Below are 18,745 nucleotides of genomic sequence, written 5' to 3'. Positions count from 1 at the left end.
AAGTATGCAAAATATTTTGAGTCTATAGGTACTTATGATTTATCACTCCGTTCATATTTTTTAGTATTGCTTGTACAGGGTGACTCAGCAAAATTAATGAATGAGTCAATTTATTTTATTAATTAAACTAGAAACGGGTCATTTCATTTTCCCGAAAATTTGGGAATACAAAACTGTTATTGTTAGTATTACACTGCACCTATCCCTATTGATATCCATGTGTTCTTGCAGAAATATTGATAATGAGATAATGTCATTACAAAATTTTGTAAAGGATAAACTCATTTGAGGTATAACCGTAGCACGCTTCTTTACATTTACTTTAACATTACATGCACATTTTTATTTTAACCACTAGGGGTTCTCGAAAAGCTGGATATATTTTATTGTACTTCAGGGGCAAGGGAAGTTCGGTCGAAATAACCTTCGACCTATTTTTTTTGTATGGTCGTCTAAAAAACGTTGTGTGTACCTCGGCCAAAAATATCTTTGAAAATATAATTTCTTTACAAACAAATTTAACCTGTTAGCATGAGTGGGACATCGAGATGTATTGATTTGAAATGGGATTTGTATATAACTTCTTTAAAAATACTTTGGTAAAATTATACAACCGTTTAAAAATAAAGACAAAAATAGAACATTGTTGTCCATTAATGTGTATAACTAGTTGCCTACAATTAATGGGTCAGGTGAAAGATTTGAATATACATTTTTTTATGGTACGTAGAAAACATATTACTTTGTGACTCAAGTGATTCAATATACTAGTCGCTAACGATAATGAATAATGAATACTAAAGGTATTTTCGCTATTGCTAGCCTCCGGAACTAGACGCAATTGTGGGAATTCTGAAGCCAAAAGACAAATTACCAAACTATCGCTATTGTGAAAAGTCTGCCTATAGTTAACAAAGAACCTTTGAACTTTTGCTCATGAAAAGAAATTGAGATTTAGATAAAAAGCCTGTTTTATATTTTTTGCTACTTATTGTGGCATGCTAGACCTACTATGGTCCTTTAAATTCGTAACAAAAAAGTGACACCGGCACAACTCATTTGAGCTCATAAGACATGGTACTATTTATTAATAATAGCATCGTAAACTAAACATTGTTTTAGTATATTCTTAACTGTGTGACAAAAATTCGTCTGAAAATTTAAAATTTGTCCCGCTCGACTGAACTCCCATAACTGAAATTGCGACACTTTTAAGTCCACGTCTACCTGTAAACGACAAAGACAAATTCCTAGCGTGTACGTCACAGACGAAAACGTAAAAAGCCGTGGGCAGCAAAAGTCGTCAGCGAATCCGTCAGCTAAAGCGCATGCGCAAACTCGCAAATGTGCAAATGTCAATCAAACCAGCAACGCCACCTAACCACCAGTGATTTGTTTATGTGAGTGTGTTGAATTAGTGCGAATTAAATGCGTCCCTCACAGTTGTAGCTGTTGGGAAGCCATCAACTCCCTTGGAAAATAAGATCTGGATGTTTTGCTGTTGGTCGGACTCGGAGGACTCCGGAAAAGGTCATTATCAGTGCATGCAGTAGCTTTCCGCCCCTCCCCGATTCGGTTGATCCTTGCCTCACGTCCGCCATCTTGGGGCTGTTGAATAGGCGTTGACTGTGGTGTTTTGGCAGGTCCGATGGCTGCGATTCGGAAGAAGTTGGTGATTGTGGGCGACGGCGCCTGCGGCAAGACGTGCCTTTTGATCGTCTTTAGCAAGGATCAGTTTCCTGAGGTGTACGTGCCGACCGTGTTCGAGAACTATGTCGCCGACATCGAGGTGGACGGCAAGCAGGTGGAGCTGGCGCTGTGGGACACCGCTGGCCAGGAGGACTACGACCGGCTGCGGCCGCTGTCCTACCCCGACACCGACGTCATCCTCATGTGCTTCTCGGTGGACTCGCCCGACTCCCTGGAGAACATCCCGGAGAAGTGGACGCCGGAAGTGAAGCACTTCTGCCCCAACGTGCCAATCATCCTCGTGGGTAACAAGAAAGACCTCCGCAACGACCCCAACACGATCAACGAGCTAAAGAAGATGAAGCAGGAGCCCGTCAAGCCACAAGACGGGCGCTCCATGGCCGAGAAGATCAACGCCTTTGCGTACTTGGAGTGTTCGGCCAAGAGCAAGGAGGGTGTGAGGGAGGTGTTCGAGAACGCCACGCGCGCGGCTTTGCAGGTTAAGAAGAAGAAGAAGCATCGTTGCACCCTGCTTTGAGCGAGTTTGTTGCGTTTCCAGAGGGGCTTGCTTGATGTATCACTAATATAATAAACCCCTTCAGTTTGTCTTTTGTTCTGTTTGAGTATATCGAATTCCTTCCCTTGTGGACTTTGTAGTTATCGCCAGTACAACACTTTGTCGTCGTGTATAAAGTAACGGATTAAGCTGGACGGGGAAGTGTCGAAGCACAAAATATTTAAATGTGTCCACTTTCATCAAATGTATCTTTATTATTAGTATATTGTAATGTTATTTTTGATTTATTTGTAATACATTATTATTTAATCTATCAAAATATTTTTCGTGGTGCATAAGTATATCGTTAACTTTATTGACTGTGGTAAAGTTAATGGCTGTAAAATAATTAGTTTCTTTCCCAGAAAAAAACAAAACTAATTTTTATAGACAACTCTCTAGGTGATGTGTGCGAGTTGCCTATCTTTGTAATAGCTTTAACTTTTCCATAATAACTATTGTATCTTACAAGTGAATAAAATTGTTTTCTTATATCGTTTCTTATCATTTTCGCAAATGTACCACTGCTTACTGTTCTTGTCTCAGAGGTCACGGTATTCCTTTTCTGACTCATAATGAATGCAGATAAATTAACATAATGTGACTCATCCTTCATTCAAAGAAACGCGAACGCATTCAGATAATACTTTTAATGATGTTAAATTACTAAGAGTCTAAACTTGGACGTGCTGTAATATCTGCAACTTTCTTACGTTTACGTATTTGAAATTTTTCCAATTTCCTGTTAATCGTACAATGGAATTTTGATAATTATCAGTATTTTCGTTACAGCTTGTTATGTTATTGTTTGATTGAGTAACTAGCAATTAATCAAGGTTTTTCCACCTTGTTACAATGCGCTATCTATATCAGACGTACAAGTATTACGTATTTTCTCCCTACTTGAATGAATTATGATTAGTTTTTGGAAACTTTAAAGCTTCAATTTTTCGAGTGGTAAAAACAATGTGGTGACAGATGTGCGTATCCTAGAATTCATTTTGATGAATGTTCTATTTCATGTTTCTTGTACCATCCACAGACCGAATAATACAAAAATGCAAGTTGCTCATTTGTTTGCGTGTTGCATTTGTAATAATATTCAAACCACCCTATCGATTGCATTGGACTTTGAAGTGTTGCATAGTGATATGCACTCTTACCTGTGATTCAGTTATTTAATCCCCCCGACAGTGGTGTACTAAAATGAAAATTTATTGTGTTGTACGATATAGCGGAAGTTCTTTTTTTACAACAAATTTTGAAAATACAGTTGCGGCCCCCCCAAAAGTGCACGATAATTTTCTCTATTGTAAATGTATCTTCAAATCATGGGCGCTCGAATAACAAAATTTGTCAAATTTGACATTTCGTTTATTCAACTGTACATATGAATTTTCGTTTAATTTTTCTTGTAGTCATAAATGAACGTAAAATTTTGTTACTTCACATTATTTAAAACTGCTTCAGTATCTTGAGTAATAAATGTACAAGATTTTAGTGCAGGGAGTATTTTACCACGTTATAGGTACTCTGGTTGCGTACGTTTCAACTTTGTTGTGGTTCATGGGCACCAGTTAGTTTCACGAGTTGGCCATGGGTCAGTCATTCATTTCGCTGGGCCTGGGCATTGAAAATTGAAAGTTAGGTGTGGGTGGGGATGTAAAACGGGAGTTCACTGTTCCCTGCCTGGACCAGTCTGGACAATTACCTGGACCGTCGTAGAAATAGAATCCATATAAAGTTGTTTGCTATTAGAAAAAAAACTGCCTAAAGGAAAATTTTGTTAGTCAGATGCAATTTAAAAAATGTAAAAAATTTGGAATGTTGAGTTACAGATTTCTGTAAACGCTAGACAATCAACTGTCAAACTTCGTGTTCACCGTCACATTTCACTTTCTAACAAAAATTTTGATCATTATATTATTTTATAAATTAAAATTAAAACTAAATATGTACAATTTTTTAAAAATTATGTTACATTTTATGTTATGCTAATGAACATATAGAAACTGAAGGATTATTAAAATATTTTACATTAGAAAACGATTTTATGTATTGCATGAAATTTTCGGCAACTCAGAGCGCGTTCCTGGATATCCCAAAACTGTTTATATATGCAACCAACAATACATTTATTAGAAATTGATAAGAAATGAACGCTTATTTACCTCCTGCCCATTTTAACAACATATTTTCTGATTCCTCAAAATTCAGGTTCTACTTTTTTCCTTTCTAAAATTTACGCGGATTTTTTACTTCCCGAGCGTAAGCGAACGAAGTATTGTAATCGAGCCCGTCGGCCGACTCTCTACTTTTACGTTTTCTCGACCTTTCATGACCCCTACAGGACAAAGAAATAGGTCTCCCGTTTCCGTCTGTCTGTCTGTCTGTCTGTCTGTCTGTCCGTCTGTCCGTCTGTCTGCCGTCACGGATTTTTATTAGACAGATAATCTTCGAAAGTACAGTCTCGGCCACAAAATCTTGGGCAGTTCTGTACTTCCAGTGACATAAGCCCTAAAACAGGCTTTATGTACTTATAACCTCAAATTTGCCATGTTGTCATTTTGACCTAGACTGGAATGGGGATGATGACGTACGGTAGAACTTATTTTTTTAAATTGTCAATCATTATGACAATAAAGCATACACTATATACATCGTGTTTTCTTAAATGATAGAAAAATACTGCCCAAGATTTTCTGACCGAAACTGTACTAGGCCGAGTGTTGTCAAATTTTGTATTTATATTAGGAATATCATGTAGATGATCAGTGGCGGCTCGTCAGGGGAGGCAGGGGAGGCAGTGCCTCCCCTGGAAAAATTGACTATTAGTTTTTGTTTTAATATCTGTTAACTTCAAATATATTTTAAAGATATAGCAAATAACTTTTATGGAACACTGTGACTTATTAAAACGCGTCTTGGTAACATATTTTGAAGTACGCGCTTTCGACAGGAATAAGCGCTGATCACTGCCGTGTAGGCCAGCTTCAGATGAGGCATGCCTCAGATAGACGGATATCTTCAGTATGATTAGTCAGTGGTGCTAATATGTTTTTGAGTAAGACAATAGTCATCAGTGCTTTATCAAAGCGCCAGTGGAGGCACCAACGCCTACTGTCCTTAAGCCAATCAGATCGGATTTTTTAATCTCACGGTGAAACTGCACAATGCTGAACAGGGATGCTGAATGCATTTAGTGTGCATTTAGTTGTGCATTAATTACACGCGAGGAAAGGTGTTCACTGCATGTGAATTGCCAAGGTTATGTATTAAAGTTAACTTGAACACAGTAGGACAATAAAAATGTCAGTTTTGCAATGCTGATGGCAACATAAGAATCTATAATCTCCAGAATTTCTTATAAAGTTTAAATATTTAAGCACGGTTTTCTTACGACGAACAACTATATGTCAAAGATTTAGAACTTCTCATCCAGATTTGAGGAGAACTTTATTAATTAATTGATTAATATATTTAAATTAGCCCTAGATCATATGAATTAATATTTAATGCTAATAAAGCAAATTCTGTAGTGTTTAAACCTTCTTGTTGGTTTGTGTGAAGCAATTAAATGTTTTTTATTCGAGAAGTGTACCCATATAGAATAGAGATATGTTACTAACTTAAAGCTATTTGTATTGTTTTCATAAAAACGAATAAACAATCTGTCTTTTAACAAAAGTAATTGCCAACATGTTAATTAATACCTGCTGATTTTGAAACGAAATTGTTGCCTCACCTAACGAAAAGACCACGAGCCGCTACTGTAGATGATAAAACCAGAGAACATAGAGAAGCGCTATAGTTTAAATTAAATGACGGTTGAGGACTCCGCAATTTATGTTGGCAGCAGTGTTTGGTTCTAACTAGGAATAAAATTAACTAGAAGAAATGTCACAATATTTTTAACGACGCGTTTTACTTTCGACAAATTGACACTAGATTTACCAGAATATTACAAGCTGCTTACTGTTTCCTTCATTTTCATTCAAGTCACACGAATTACAATTATAGTGAACCAAGGTTTTTATTGGCATCGACTGTTTAAATTTGGCGCTTGCCGTTGGCGGTTGAGGACTCCAATGTCAATAAGGGTGGTTTTGCAAAATCAGCCTCTATGTCGCTTCTCTATGTTCTCTGATAAAACGCTAACCAAACTTTGTCTAATCATCCTCTCCACTAATGCGATGACGTCACTTCAAAATTGAATATAGCAAATGGATTTTAAATTGTATAAAATAACATAGTAATAAAAAAGTAGTTTATGACCCCGAATAAAGTTTTTGCCCAAAACGTCCAGATTGTTGGAAAAAAATTAAAATTATAAAACAACATTTTGCAATTTAATTTTGAATCTGCTAAACCGAATGCTTTGAAATCTTGCAGGTGTTTTAAGATTATAAAGAGCATAATAAATTTTTATTCAAAATATATTTGCTTGTCCCCTCCAAAAAATTGATGACGTCAACTCAAAAGTTTGCCGAATAAAACGTATCTAAAATGTACAAAATATGATGAGTGATTTATTAATATTTTTTGCATTTGCGTATACAGGTGACTCAAAGAAAATTATCATTGTATTTCAGGAGCAAGGGAAGTTCTGTCGAAACAACTTTCGGCCAATTTTTTTTCCTTTTATTTACATAAGAATTACTTCTAAGTTTATTAGGCTCAAAGGATTTGGTCACTTTATTCACAGTGCAAATTATAAACCTAACTATCAATTTTCTCTATTAATCAAAATTACCTGCACTGGGTGTAAAATTGTGTACAGTTCCAAATTTTGAAAATTCGATAGTTCATTAAAGCAAAAGTAAAAACAATCCATGATGAAAAATTAAAAAAAAAATTTAGTTTAGGTTGTAACTCGAACCCATATATTTTCTGGCTATTTTACTTTCTAATCACGTCATTTTCCAAAAATGTTCGTTCTATTTAGAACATTTTTCTATATAGATATTTTGTTCTCACAATTTTTAGTATGCCAAGGCATGTCGTAGAGTTGTGTGTTGTTTTTAAAATTAGTACACTTCAAAACGAATTTTACTTGTTCTTCAAAATCAAACACTTGAAATTAGAATTTAAAAATTTTGTTTCTTAAAACTACGTTCGAATTGGTTAATATTCTATTTTTGTCCGACTATCAAAAAAAATCTTTATTGTGTGTTTCTCTGTCTGAAAGCAGAATTTTGCTTGCTCTATTTACTTTCATTGAAGTCATTAATTCATAATTCGAGTTAACATAATAATTATTTTTATTTAGCGCAAAAACTGAAAGCGGATTCGTGGACTACCAGTATAGAAGTGAATTTTGTATAACATTCAAATTATTTTAAAATGCAATTCATTGAAATGACGTCATCAAATTGTTGGTGGGGATGATTAGCCAAATTTTGGTTAGAATTTAACCATCTACATGATATTTCTAATATACGTACAAAATTTGACAACAATCGTTCCAACAGTTTCGGAGATTACGTGTCTAATAAAAATGGATACAGACACCAGACAGATAGACGGAAACGGGAGACTACCGCGAGCGCCTTAAGACCGCGAGTTACACATTCACTTTAACCGCGAGTGTAATACAAAATTTTATTCAATTTTGACAACCCCAAGTCCCAAATTGTGAAAAAATTGGTGATTCAAAGTTCAGACTCGAGAAACGTCAGAATTGACAGCGACCAAATAAAAGTTTTATATGCGTAGAATTTAGTGTACAATATCAGGTGTGTGTGTGTAGTATGTGACTCTGGCGACGGTGTTTGTTTATATTAAACAAATTAAAATTATCGAAAAATTGCAAAATCATGCAAGATTCTAACGACAAAACTTGCTCCCAGAAAAGACCAGATCAGAAAGTGTATCAAAAGTTCCTTAGATGGAAAGAGCAGCGAGACACTGGAGAAATTACAGAAATGGTAACCATGGTTTTAAAACAGCAAAATAAAAATTTTATTTCGCTAGCGGTTTAAAAATTTTATGGTGCTACCGGATAAACCAAAGCTTTAGTGGCCTACTGACGGCAAAATAAACGTTTGTTTACATGTCAAAATTGAATAAAAATAATTATCTTGTTAGTATGTGTCTTTGTGACACTTTAACTGTCATAAATAGTCTCAGAGCAAATGTTTTATTATTTTTCAAAGTATATTTTTAAATGTTTCCTATAATTTTTTATCCAGGTAGATAGGTTTATTATTGTCATGAGATTTTTAATCATATTTCTGTAAAATCATGTCAGATTATAAAAACTATCTTTGAAATTGTAATTGTTGTCGTCGAATTACTAACGGAAACGGTTTTAGTACAGGTTTATTTACAATACCAACTACAAAAATGATAACACGGCCCAAGGTTGTATGTGTATGTCCACGTGGAGGTCTTGAAGAGGAGGACGTCTGTACACGGTGAGTGGTCGGAGAAGAAGAGAGTCTGTTTTACGTTTCCACCGTGGCGTTTCCTCTTTAGGCTTGCGCGGTGTAACTGCCAATCCGGTGGCTGCATTATGTATGTATAACTGGTTGCCTACTTCCAGGCGGCCACAGTAGTCCCCTCCCAGTGACTACGTTTCGTAGTCGCGGAATTTCACTGGTGGCCTGGCTGTTCTTCCTGACCTTGTAGTGGTGCTCGTCGACGCAGGTGTTGTCGGGACCTGTTGCGTTGGGGGCTGCACATGAGGCGGAGTGCAGGACTCTGCCGATATGAAAGCCGGTTTTACTCGGTCCATGCTCACTGTGGTTTCTCTTCCATTCATGCTTATCACTATCACCTTGTCTGTACGTCGTAATACGTGGTGTGGTCCGGTGTAAGGTGGTTGTAGTGGCTTCCTGACTGAGTCATCTCTGAGGAAGATGTGGGAACAGTCAGACAGCTCTGGGTGTACAAAAGTCTTGTGGTGGCCATGGTGGGTTGCTGGCCTTGGTCGGACGTTGCGCATGTGGAGCCTCAACTTGTCGACGAAATTGCTGGGGTCGACTTCTGGCTCGTCGTTTGCGAAGAAAAATTCCCCCGGGATTCGTAGTTGCGTGCCGTAAGTCAGCTCGGCTGGGGAACACTGAAGGTCGTCCTTGATTGTTGTCCTTAAACCTAACAGCACCGTAGGGAGGATGTCGTACCAGTCACTGGTCTCGTGGCACATGATGGCGGCTTTGATCGTTCTGTGCCACCTCTCGATCATCCCGTTGCACTGTGGTCGGTATGGCGTGGTTCGGCAACGTTTAGTGCCCAAAAGGTCTGTGAGGGCGGACATCAGTGTGGCCTCGAACTGCCGGCCTTGGTCAGTTGTAATACGGTGGGGGCAACCGAACCGCGCAACCCAGGTTGCGTAAAAGGTTTTCGCCACCGTCTCCGCCGTCATGTCCGTCATGGGAATTACTTCTGGCCATCGGGTGAACCTGTCTGTCATCGTGAGGCAGTACCGGTGTCCCTGTGATGGTGGTAATGGCCCAACGATGTCCATGTGTACATGTTCGAATCGGCATTCTGTAAGTTCAAAATGTTTTAGGGGTGTTCTAGTGTGCCTACTCACCTTTGACCGCTGGCAAGGAAGGCATTCGCGCGCCCATTTTTTTATGTTGCGTTCCATGTAAGGCCAAACGAAACTTTTATGTACCGCCTTGAATGTGGCTTTGCCGCCTGGGTGTGATTTGGAATGTACCATGTCAAATACCCTTTTTCGTAAGTGGAGGGGTATGTAGGGGCGAATTCTCCCCGTGGCTGTGTCGCACCAGATCGCCGTATCCGAATTCATGGGTGTGAGATTCTGGAGTTTCAAACTGGTACTGGAATTCAGCAGGTTTCTCAACTCCAGGTCTTGTTCTTGGGCGGAGGCGAGTTCGTCCGGGTCGATCACTGCTGCCGTGTGAACTTCGCTGATTCGGGATAATGTGTCCGCCACCATGTTGTTTTCGCCCGGAATGTGTTCTATCTCCGTAGTGAACTGACTGATGAAGTCGAGTTGGCGTAGCTGCCTCGGGGAAGCTTTCTCTGAGTTCTGTTTGAACACGTAAATCAAAGGCTTGTGGTCCGTTCTAACCGTGAAGACTCTCGCTTCTACCATGTAGCGAAAGAATTTGATGGCTTTGTATATCGCGAGCAGTTCGCGGTCGTACGTGCTGTACCTTCGTTGGGTGTTGGTCAACTTTTTTGAGAAAAATCCCAGGGGTTGCCAGTCGCCTTTAACCTCCTGCTCCAACACAGCCCCCATGGCTGTATCCGAAGCATCGGTGGTCAATCTTAATGAGGCGTTCTCGGAAGGGTGTGCTAGCAGCGCAGCACTGGACAACTCGCTCTTGCACTGGCTGAACGCTTCTTCCGCCTCGTTGGTCCAGCTGATTGGCGTCTTGTCATTTTTTTTCGAATTTCGCAGATACACATGTAGAGGTGCTTGGATAGATGCGGCATTTTTGACGAAGCGACGATAAAAGTTGATCATGCCGAGAAACTTTCGTAAGTCCTTCACAGTTTGCGGCTTAGGAAAATCACTTATCGCCGTCACTTTCGCGGTTGCTGGACGGGTCCCGTGAGTCGAAATGCTATGTCCTAGGTACTCCACTTCGCTTGCCCCGAACACGCACTTTGCTGCATTAACCACGATTTGATGTTGCTTCAGTCTTTCAAACAGCGTTTTTAAATGTCGCACGTGCTCCTCTGGGTTCGCGGAAAAAACTAAAATATCGTCTATATATGCGAAACAAAAGTCTAAATCGTTGAGCACATTATTGAGGTGTCTTTGAAAAGTTTGCGCGGCATTGCGTAGGCCAAAAGTCATCACTGTGAACTCAAATAAACCGAATGGCGTACACACTGCAGTTTTTGGGATGTCCTCGTCGGCCACTCGAATTTGGTGGTAAGCACGTACCAAATCTATCGTGGAGAACACCGTTTTTCCCTCTAGTCTGGCCGAGAAGTCCTGGATGTGTGGTATGGGGTATCTGTCTGGGATTGTTACCCCGTTCAGCCTCCGATAATCCCCACAAGGACGCCATTCCCCAGGATTCTTCTTCTGTACGAGGTGCAGTGGGCTGGCCCATGGACTGCTGGAGGGGCGACACCACCCTTGCTCCAACATGTACTGGATCTCAGCTTTGGCGGCCTTGAGTTTCTCCGGTGGTAGTCTGCGTGGTGTTTCAGCTACAGGAGGGCCTGTTGTGTATATGTGATGCACTACGGAGCTGGATATTTGACTTCCCGGACGTGGTGCTTTCGTCAATTCCGGGTATTCCGCCAGCAGGTTGTGGTAGCTGGAGGTTTTTGCCACCGTCGTAATACGTGGTACGGAGCAGGCCAATACGAAACCAGGGGAAGAGAGATGTGTCAAGGGGTCTACCAGCTTCCGGTTTCTCAGGTCCGGTAGGAGGTGGTAGTACTCGAGAAAATCGGCCCCTATTATTGGTTTCTCGACGTCCGCGAGGATGAAAACCCATTTAAAAGTTCTGCGTAGCTTCAAGTCAACCACCATGAATTTCTGGCCGAACGTGCGGATGGGTGTGTTGTTCGCTGCAAATAGGGCGGGTGTATCTTGTGTCTGTGACTGAGCCTTACCTGAAAACGTTTTCGGCAGGACTGAGACCTCTGCTCCGGTATCGACTAGATACCTGATACCGGATTTGGGATCCGTGACGAAGAGACGATGATGACGCGCGTCGTCGTGTACCGCCTCGATACCCGACGGCGCCTCTAGTTTTCCGGCTGTACAAACGTGCAGGGTTTGAAACACTTTCGGGCGTTTACACCGAACTTGGCGTGGTAATGACAAACGCCATTTTGATCCGTGCGTTGCCTGCTGTGTGTCCTTGACCGATTTCGGCTGTCATTTTGCCGTGCTTGTGGACTGCGCCCTCTCGTGTTGGTTAGATGAGTTACGGCTACCGATAAGGCCGCCATCTGTTTCTGGAGGTCTGCAATTACCGTAATGAGGTTGGTTTCCTGCGTTGGTACGATGGTGTTCTGCCGCGTCGTGTCGCTGGTGGCGCCTATCGCGTTGATACTGGAAGCCATAGCGTTGCTTCTGTGTATTTCCGCCAATTTGTCCGCGATTTCTGCCATCTTTTCCAGCGGTACTCCCTCGCTCGCAGACAGCACGAGTTGGACATGTGGTGGAAGTCGCTGTAGCCAGAGCGTTTTTATGACTTCGCTATTCATCTGTTGCCCCGCGAGTGCCTTCATTTCGCGGAATAACTGGGATGGTTGTCGGTCCCCTAGCTCCATCTCGTTTATCAGCTTTCGTAGCTGCTTCTCCTGTGAGTCGGTGTAGGCGGCTATCAGTTTCTTCTTAATTGTATCGTACCTCTCTTTGTCTGGTGGGTTCGCTACGATGTCTGTGACTGGCTGGAGTGTGCTCTAGCTTCCGGATGGCTTCTTGCTGTTTTTCGAGTTGCTGTTGCAGTTCTTCGGCAGTCGGCATGTTCGTACCCGTAGTTCTTCGATCACGTCGGGGTCACCAATTGTAATTGTTGTCGTCGAATTACTAACGGAAACGGTTTTAGTACAGGTTTATTTACAATACCAACTACAAAAATGATAACACGGCCCAAGGTTGTATGTGTATGTCCACGTGGAGGTCTTGAAGAGGAGGACGTCTGTACACGGTGAGTGGTCGGAGAAGAAGAGAGTCTGTTTTACGTTTCCACCGTGGCGTTTCCTCTTTAGGCTTGCGCGGTGTAACTGCCAATCCGGTGGCTGCATTATGTATGTATAACTGGTTGCCTACTTCCAGGCGGCCACAAAATGATCGATGAATGAATGTTTTTGGAATGTATAAACAAATGAATTCGTATTAGACATTTCACATGTCCGGGATAATTGCACAAAATCTAAGTGTATACGGCGTTTATAGCATAAATTTAACAATAATTGTGTTTTCTTTTAATTTTAATAAACTTGTGTGCAACAAAAAATTATAACAAATCTCTTCTGAAAACCACTCCCGATGTATATGCGGTAGGTGTTTGTATTGGGTGATTTTTTAAATACGTCAGCCGTCTCAGTTTCACTCCTGGCGTACACGTCATGATTAACTAGAGTAGAAATTAAAAAAAAATCACACGGTACTTTATAGATGAGCAAATTGCTTTCAATAAATTTTTCTTTCAGTTAAGGGTGTCTACTTAAATATGTATATTATAATCATTTATTTATATTTCGTTTTCTACCATACACCTTCCGTTCAGACCTTTCCATTTAATTTATTATAAAAAAATGACGAGGCTTGCCGAGTCACGAAAATTGTTGGACGAATGTCGTAAAGCTAGTTTACACACGTAATGCATACACATTTTTTTCTGCGGCTTCAATCAATAATAATAATAAAATCTTAAGTTAAATTTTAATATATTTTAAAATGGAGATTATTTATTACACAAATAACGACGACATTACAATTATCAAATTATTGTTTTTCTATTATAATTAATAGTACCAATGGTACAATTGTTAAAGTTAAATTTTGATCCCAACGGATGCATAACTGACGTAACATTTTCCGCCAAGTGTTCAATAATATGTTGTTGAATATTCACATATGCACCCGAAGCACTAGTGCTAGTACCTGGTTTAGGATCTGTCAAAATTTTTCTTGTAGTGTTCATTTTGTTTGAGATTGAATCAGCAATGTAGCCTTCTGCTACATTAGAGGATTTTCATCCTCCATGGCGTTTAATTTGCATAACATTTCCCCCTTGATTAGTAAATAGTGTTGTGGATGAACGACGAAAGTAGTGGCCTGTGTTTAGTTGCGGGCTCTCTAAATTCAAAAAAGTAGCTACGATTTGTGGTAAACTTCCGAATGTATTTATCTCTACAACTTGATTAACACAGTGTCCATTCTGATATTAAAAAAAATCTTTTTCTCCTACAGGTTTGTTTGCACGTAAAGCGGAATATTTTTTATAAAAAGCCAAATAATCAGTGTTTAGATCTGGACTGATTACGGTAAACGTCCTAGGCTTATAGATTTTGGTATCTGGGATTTTTATAACAAGAGAATCATGGATTTCAGTGGTGTCTTGTGGTGCGAGGTTATAAAGCTCTTAACGTCGGCAGGCCCCGCAAACGCCAAAATCAGTGCTGTCTGCAACAAGTTATGTTTTGTGATAATGGGAAAAGAGAATTTTGTATCAAATATTTACTTTTATCATAAGACATTGTTCGTCCGGAGCTTGTTTCCGAAATTGCGTAATTTGTTCAAAATTTAGTATTTTAGACTTTTTGGGTTGATATCCAACCTTTTTTCTTTAGAGGAATGCTATAACTTTTGAAAAGGTTGAATATTTACGACATTTTTTGCTAACATAGTTGCTTTTAACATTGAAAACAACGTCCAAAGGGATGGTGCTTTATACACTTCAGCTTGTTTGGAAAAATACGTAAGTAACACGTTTTCCGTGTATTTTGATATTTTATTTGAGTTACACCACTTCATAAAGTCTACTCTCGTCTTTTACACACATTACCGGCTGCGCATTCGGCATTGTATAGAATACCTAGGCAAAGTATAAAATGAATAATATTTCATACATTACCTTAACGTTTTAGGCATTCTACACATTGCCTAGGTATTGTATAGAATACCTAATTATACAGATTGCCGGTAACATAAATACCAGTGGCGGCTCGTGAAGTTTTCTTCAGAGGAGGCTCAAATTTGAAAAGCACTACTTTTTTATCTTTCATTATCTGAATATTTTTTTTGTCATGCCCACGAAAAGAACACTCGTGCGTTGATAGATAAATAAACTTTTGCATCGATTAGTCTTTTCAAAATTGCCCAATTTTCACCAACTTTCTCGTAATAGTTCTCCCTTTTATGGGCCGAATCTAAATGATTGGCATTGTTTTGTTTACAAGCATTTCTAATTTAATCGAAGAAAATATGTGGTCCTATGATTTTTCATGCCTTTCTATAGCTCGTGACAAATTTTGTAAATTATTTTAGCCTGTTTTACCCCAAACGGAAGATTTATCACTTATAAATAATACACAATTCCAACAGTATAATTTGTTTCTTAAAACCGAAGCCGTTAACTATTTAGTTTTATTATAATTATTTTCATGAAATGCTCTGTTTTATTTCTAATTGTAACTGTCAATACAATTAATGGGAGTGATGGTGTTGGTCTCCCCTTTTGTACCCTTACCTACGTAAAGCCTAAACATCACCATCACTGAACAGGGAGCTCGCGAAACCACCTCAAAGTTTTTCCTACTTACACCCGATTGCGCCAACTAATAAGAAAGAGATAAAGTTATCTGTACGACTTGATCTGAAAAGAGATGAACTGGCCGGAGGCTAGCGGCTTGGAGCGGCAGTCCGATGAACGTTTTAGCCAATGCAATACAGACTGACGATGCGTCAAGGTCTACGGTCTCAATAGCAAGATGCATTCTCGGCGGAGGCTAGCGGCTAACAAGCCTCTGCCGCTGAAACCAAACGCGGAGTGGTGTGAATGTGCGACATTTTAACCTGATATATGATGAAAGTAAATGAAATCCAGCAAAATATTCTGAAAAATAACAAATGTCTACAAAAATATAAATTTTTTCACCGAAAAAAATTACAGGAAGCTCAGCTCCAAAAAACAGAGGAGGCTCAGCCTCCCCTGCCTCCTCTGAGGAGCCGCCACTGATAAATACTGAATCAAGAGTAAATAGATGTAGTTTGGTCCAAATTGCATGTTGAACAGTATTAAATAATAGAATAATTTAAGACTTGGAGTATTTAGCACTTGCTTTTATTTTGGTGGCAATTCAGTGTGTAAACAAATCACTAAATTGAGTTTAGAGGTAGTCGTAGAAATATTATGCCAGAGACAGCATCTAAAACTCTACAGATAGGACTTATCTTTCATTATTTGATTAGTGATTACGAAATATTTCTCAAGAAACCTAAAAACATGTAAATATATTTTATTCCCATCAACCGACAAATGTAGTAAATTAGTTTATCCGTGTTGTATTTGAAAATGTCCCTCCGGAAGAAAAGTAGTCGTGGGTGATGGTGGCTGTGGGAAAACCTGTCTTTTGATTGCATTTGCCAATGACAAGTTCTATGAAGAGTATATATTTGCTGACTTCGAAACTTATGCAGCAGATATTGAAGTTGACGGTAAAAATATAGAATTGTTTCTGTGGGACACTTCCGGACAAGAGGAGTATAATCATCTAAGACCCATCCAATATTCAGCAGCAGACGTTGTTTTGATCTGCTTTTCTGTAGCACGGAGGGTTTCTTTGGAAAATGTTTCCGCTCTGTGGTGGCTTGAAGTGAAACACTTTTGCCCGAATGTGCCCATTTTGCTAATTGGTACCAAAAGTGACTTAAGGGAAGATAGAAAAGAACTGGAAAAGTTTGCGAAGGTGAAGGAGAGACCAGTGACAAGCAAAGACGCGGAAACGGTTGCCAAGAGAATAGAAGCAGTAACATATCTTGAGTGTTCTGCAAAGACTAGATCCAATGTTCACGCTGTGTTTGCGGAAGCAGCTAAAGCTATGATTAGTGAAAAGAGGAAAAGGAAGAAATATAATTGTGTATTAATTTAATTTTAAAAATGACAAATATGTTTAGTGGTATAAAAAATAACTGAAAGTGAATTATGGTTAGATAAGTAAGTCACAAAAATTTTTGTTCAAAAGTAGATGTAATTTTGACACTAACAACAATTTTATAGATGTATTCTTGTTTCATCCTCTCAAAATCTTATATTTGTTTACTTAGTCCCCCATGTTTCTCCTCTCTTCTTTCCTCTTGCTTCTACTTCAATTATCTACCTCAATTATGTACCTACCTTGTTTTTGGCTGTGTTCTTGTGGTTTCAAGCCTTTCAGACACAGTACGGGTCCGAAAATACCAAGAAAACCATTAAATTTTAACTAGAAAGCATGTTTTGGTCAAATTTTATGAGTTCGGAAGGATATTTCGACGAAGATATTTAATTAGTTTCAGTCAGAGGTTCCTATTACAAAATGGCTTCAATAATTTACCCTTAAAAAAATGAAGACGCAACTAGAAATACTATTTCAAACCCATATTTGAAATTTCATATAATTTCATTTAAAAGAAAAAGTAAAACTTAGTTAACTATTTGGGATAGTTGTCCGCTTCTTGAACGTAGTGTATCATTAGGAGACTAATGATAGGCGGACAACTATCCTAAATTAAAAATAAACTTGAACAGAATGGATTTCCAAAAATTATAGTTAACTATCTTGTGTAACAAACATGACGTAGTGTCAGACTAGGGTGTCAGATATTATTATGTTAAAAGTGACATCTGGTCGGAATTGATTCAAAGTGTATTCAAACTACAAAAAACTTACATGGATTTGATACATGGTAAGTGCTCTACGGTTGGGTAGGGAACATTTAGGAGATGCCCTGATGAGCTCCTGTTTTGAATTTGTTCGTTTTTGACTTTAACCTAACAATTCACGTTTACTTCCAAATTATCAGAACTTCCCTCGCCTCTGGAGTATCTTAATGTAGTATCCAACATTTTAGAAAAAATGTACAGTTTGATTTTGCGAATTGTATTATTTTATGAGAACCTCTATAAGTTGAAAAAAATTGGTTTAAAGAGTTTACACAGTACTTCCCTCGCTGTCGGAAACGTGTATAATATGTTGCCTATGCAAAAATTGTCAGGCGTGAACAGATAAAATGAACATTCTGTATAGTACTTGTAATTTAAGACAAATAGCCATAACACTGATATCAACTTGCAGACGTGATGGTGAAACACAAACTATACCAAAACATGGTTTCTACGAATTGCAATAACCGGATGACAATGGCGATGGTTTTAATGCTCTGATTTCCGTTTATTGAATAAAACACTGCATTTGATTTGGTTTTTGGATGCTGTAATTCACATTTGGTTAATTATAACTTGTGTAGATCTAGGGGAGCATCCCCTAGCCTCCCCCTAACTACGCCCTTATGAAATATTGAGAAAATTAGGCTTCACAACTGCATCGTCTCGCCATCTGATCGAGTGATTCCCCGCCCGCCATCTGCATCGTCCCCAACTTACGGTCACTGTTTTGTCTACTGCGTTCCTTATACAGGGTATTACACGAATGAGTATGAGCCTGACTAAATTGGAATTGCAACCCACAATACACCGTCCAAGCTTACATGGATATTTTTTTAAGTTTTATCAACTCTTTTTTCAAAAATAAACATAGTGGGCAATTTTGACTTTTGTTAACTTCTGACAAAAAACGTCAATTGATTTGAAATTTCAAAAAGATTTTTATTAATTTATCACAATGTTAAAAGTCTCATCTCTATATATCAACATGGATTTCTACCTGGACGATCTACAATCACTAATTTAGCTATAATAAGTCAATTCATTTCACAACAAATAGATAAGAATGGACAAGTCGATGTTATCTATACTGATTTTTCTTGTGCGTTTGATTCCATTGATCATCATGTTCTTTTATGTAAATTAAGTTGGTTTGGATTTGCATACAGTTTCTTAAAGCTAA

The 18,745-nt window shown here is 38.8% G+C and overlaps 3 protein-coding genes across 3 annotated transcripts; 2 read left to right on the top strand and 1 right to left on the bottom strand.

Moving 5' to 3' along the window:
* Positions 1–1,349: 1,349 nt before the first annotated feature.
* On the top strand, positions 1,350–2,739 carry LOC135144814 (ras-like GTP-binding protein Rho1). The gene is made up of 2 exons (XM_064076899.1): positions 1,350–1,530; positions 1,644–2,739. Exons 1-2 carry the CDS (start codon positions 1,491–1,493, stop codon positions 2,225–2,227), a joined length of 624 nt encoding a protein of 207 aa, XP_063932969.1. The 5' UTR covers positions 1,350–1,490; the 3' UTR covers positions 2,228–2,739.
* An 8,970-nt stretch (positions 2,740–11,709) lies between these two features.
* Positions 11,710–12,970, bottom strand: LOC135144813 (uncharacterized). The gene is made up of 2 exons (XM_064076898.1): positions 12,543–12,970; positions 11,710–12,493 (listed from the first exon to the last, which is right to left on the bottom strand). Exons 1-2 carry the CDS (start codon positions 12,657–12,659, stop codon positions 11,933–11,935), a joined length of 678 nt encoding a protein of 225 aa, XP_063932968.1. The 5' UTR covers positions 12,660–12,970; the 3' UTR covers positions 11,710–11,932.
* A 3,246-nt stretch (positions 12,971–16,216) lies between these two features.
* Positions 16,217–16,833, top strand: LOC135144816 (ras-like GTP-binding protein Rho1; the record flags this gene model as incomplete). The annotated part of the gene is made up of 1 exon (XM_064076901.1): positions 16,217–16,833. A coding segment is annotated over one exon (576 nt), but the record flags the coding sequence as incomplete, so codon positions are not given.
* Between the last annotated feature and the right edge of the window lie 1,912 nt (positions 16,834–18,745).

This window comes from Zophobas morio, unplaced genomic scaffold, assembly GCF_036711695.1.
Source record: "Zophobas morio isolate AGI-343-1 ecotype UQ-CSIRO unplaced genomic scaffold, CSIRO_AGI_Zmor_V1 ptg000108l, whole genome shotgun sequence".
NCBI classification, from domain to species: Eukaryota; Metazoa; Arthropoda; class Insecta; order Coleoptera; family Tenebrionidae; genus Zophobas; species Zophobas morio.
This window is presented reverse-complemented; position numbering and strand designations above follow the sequence as displayed.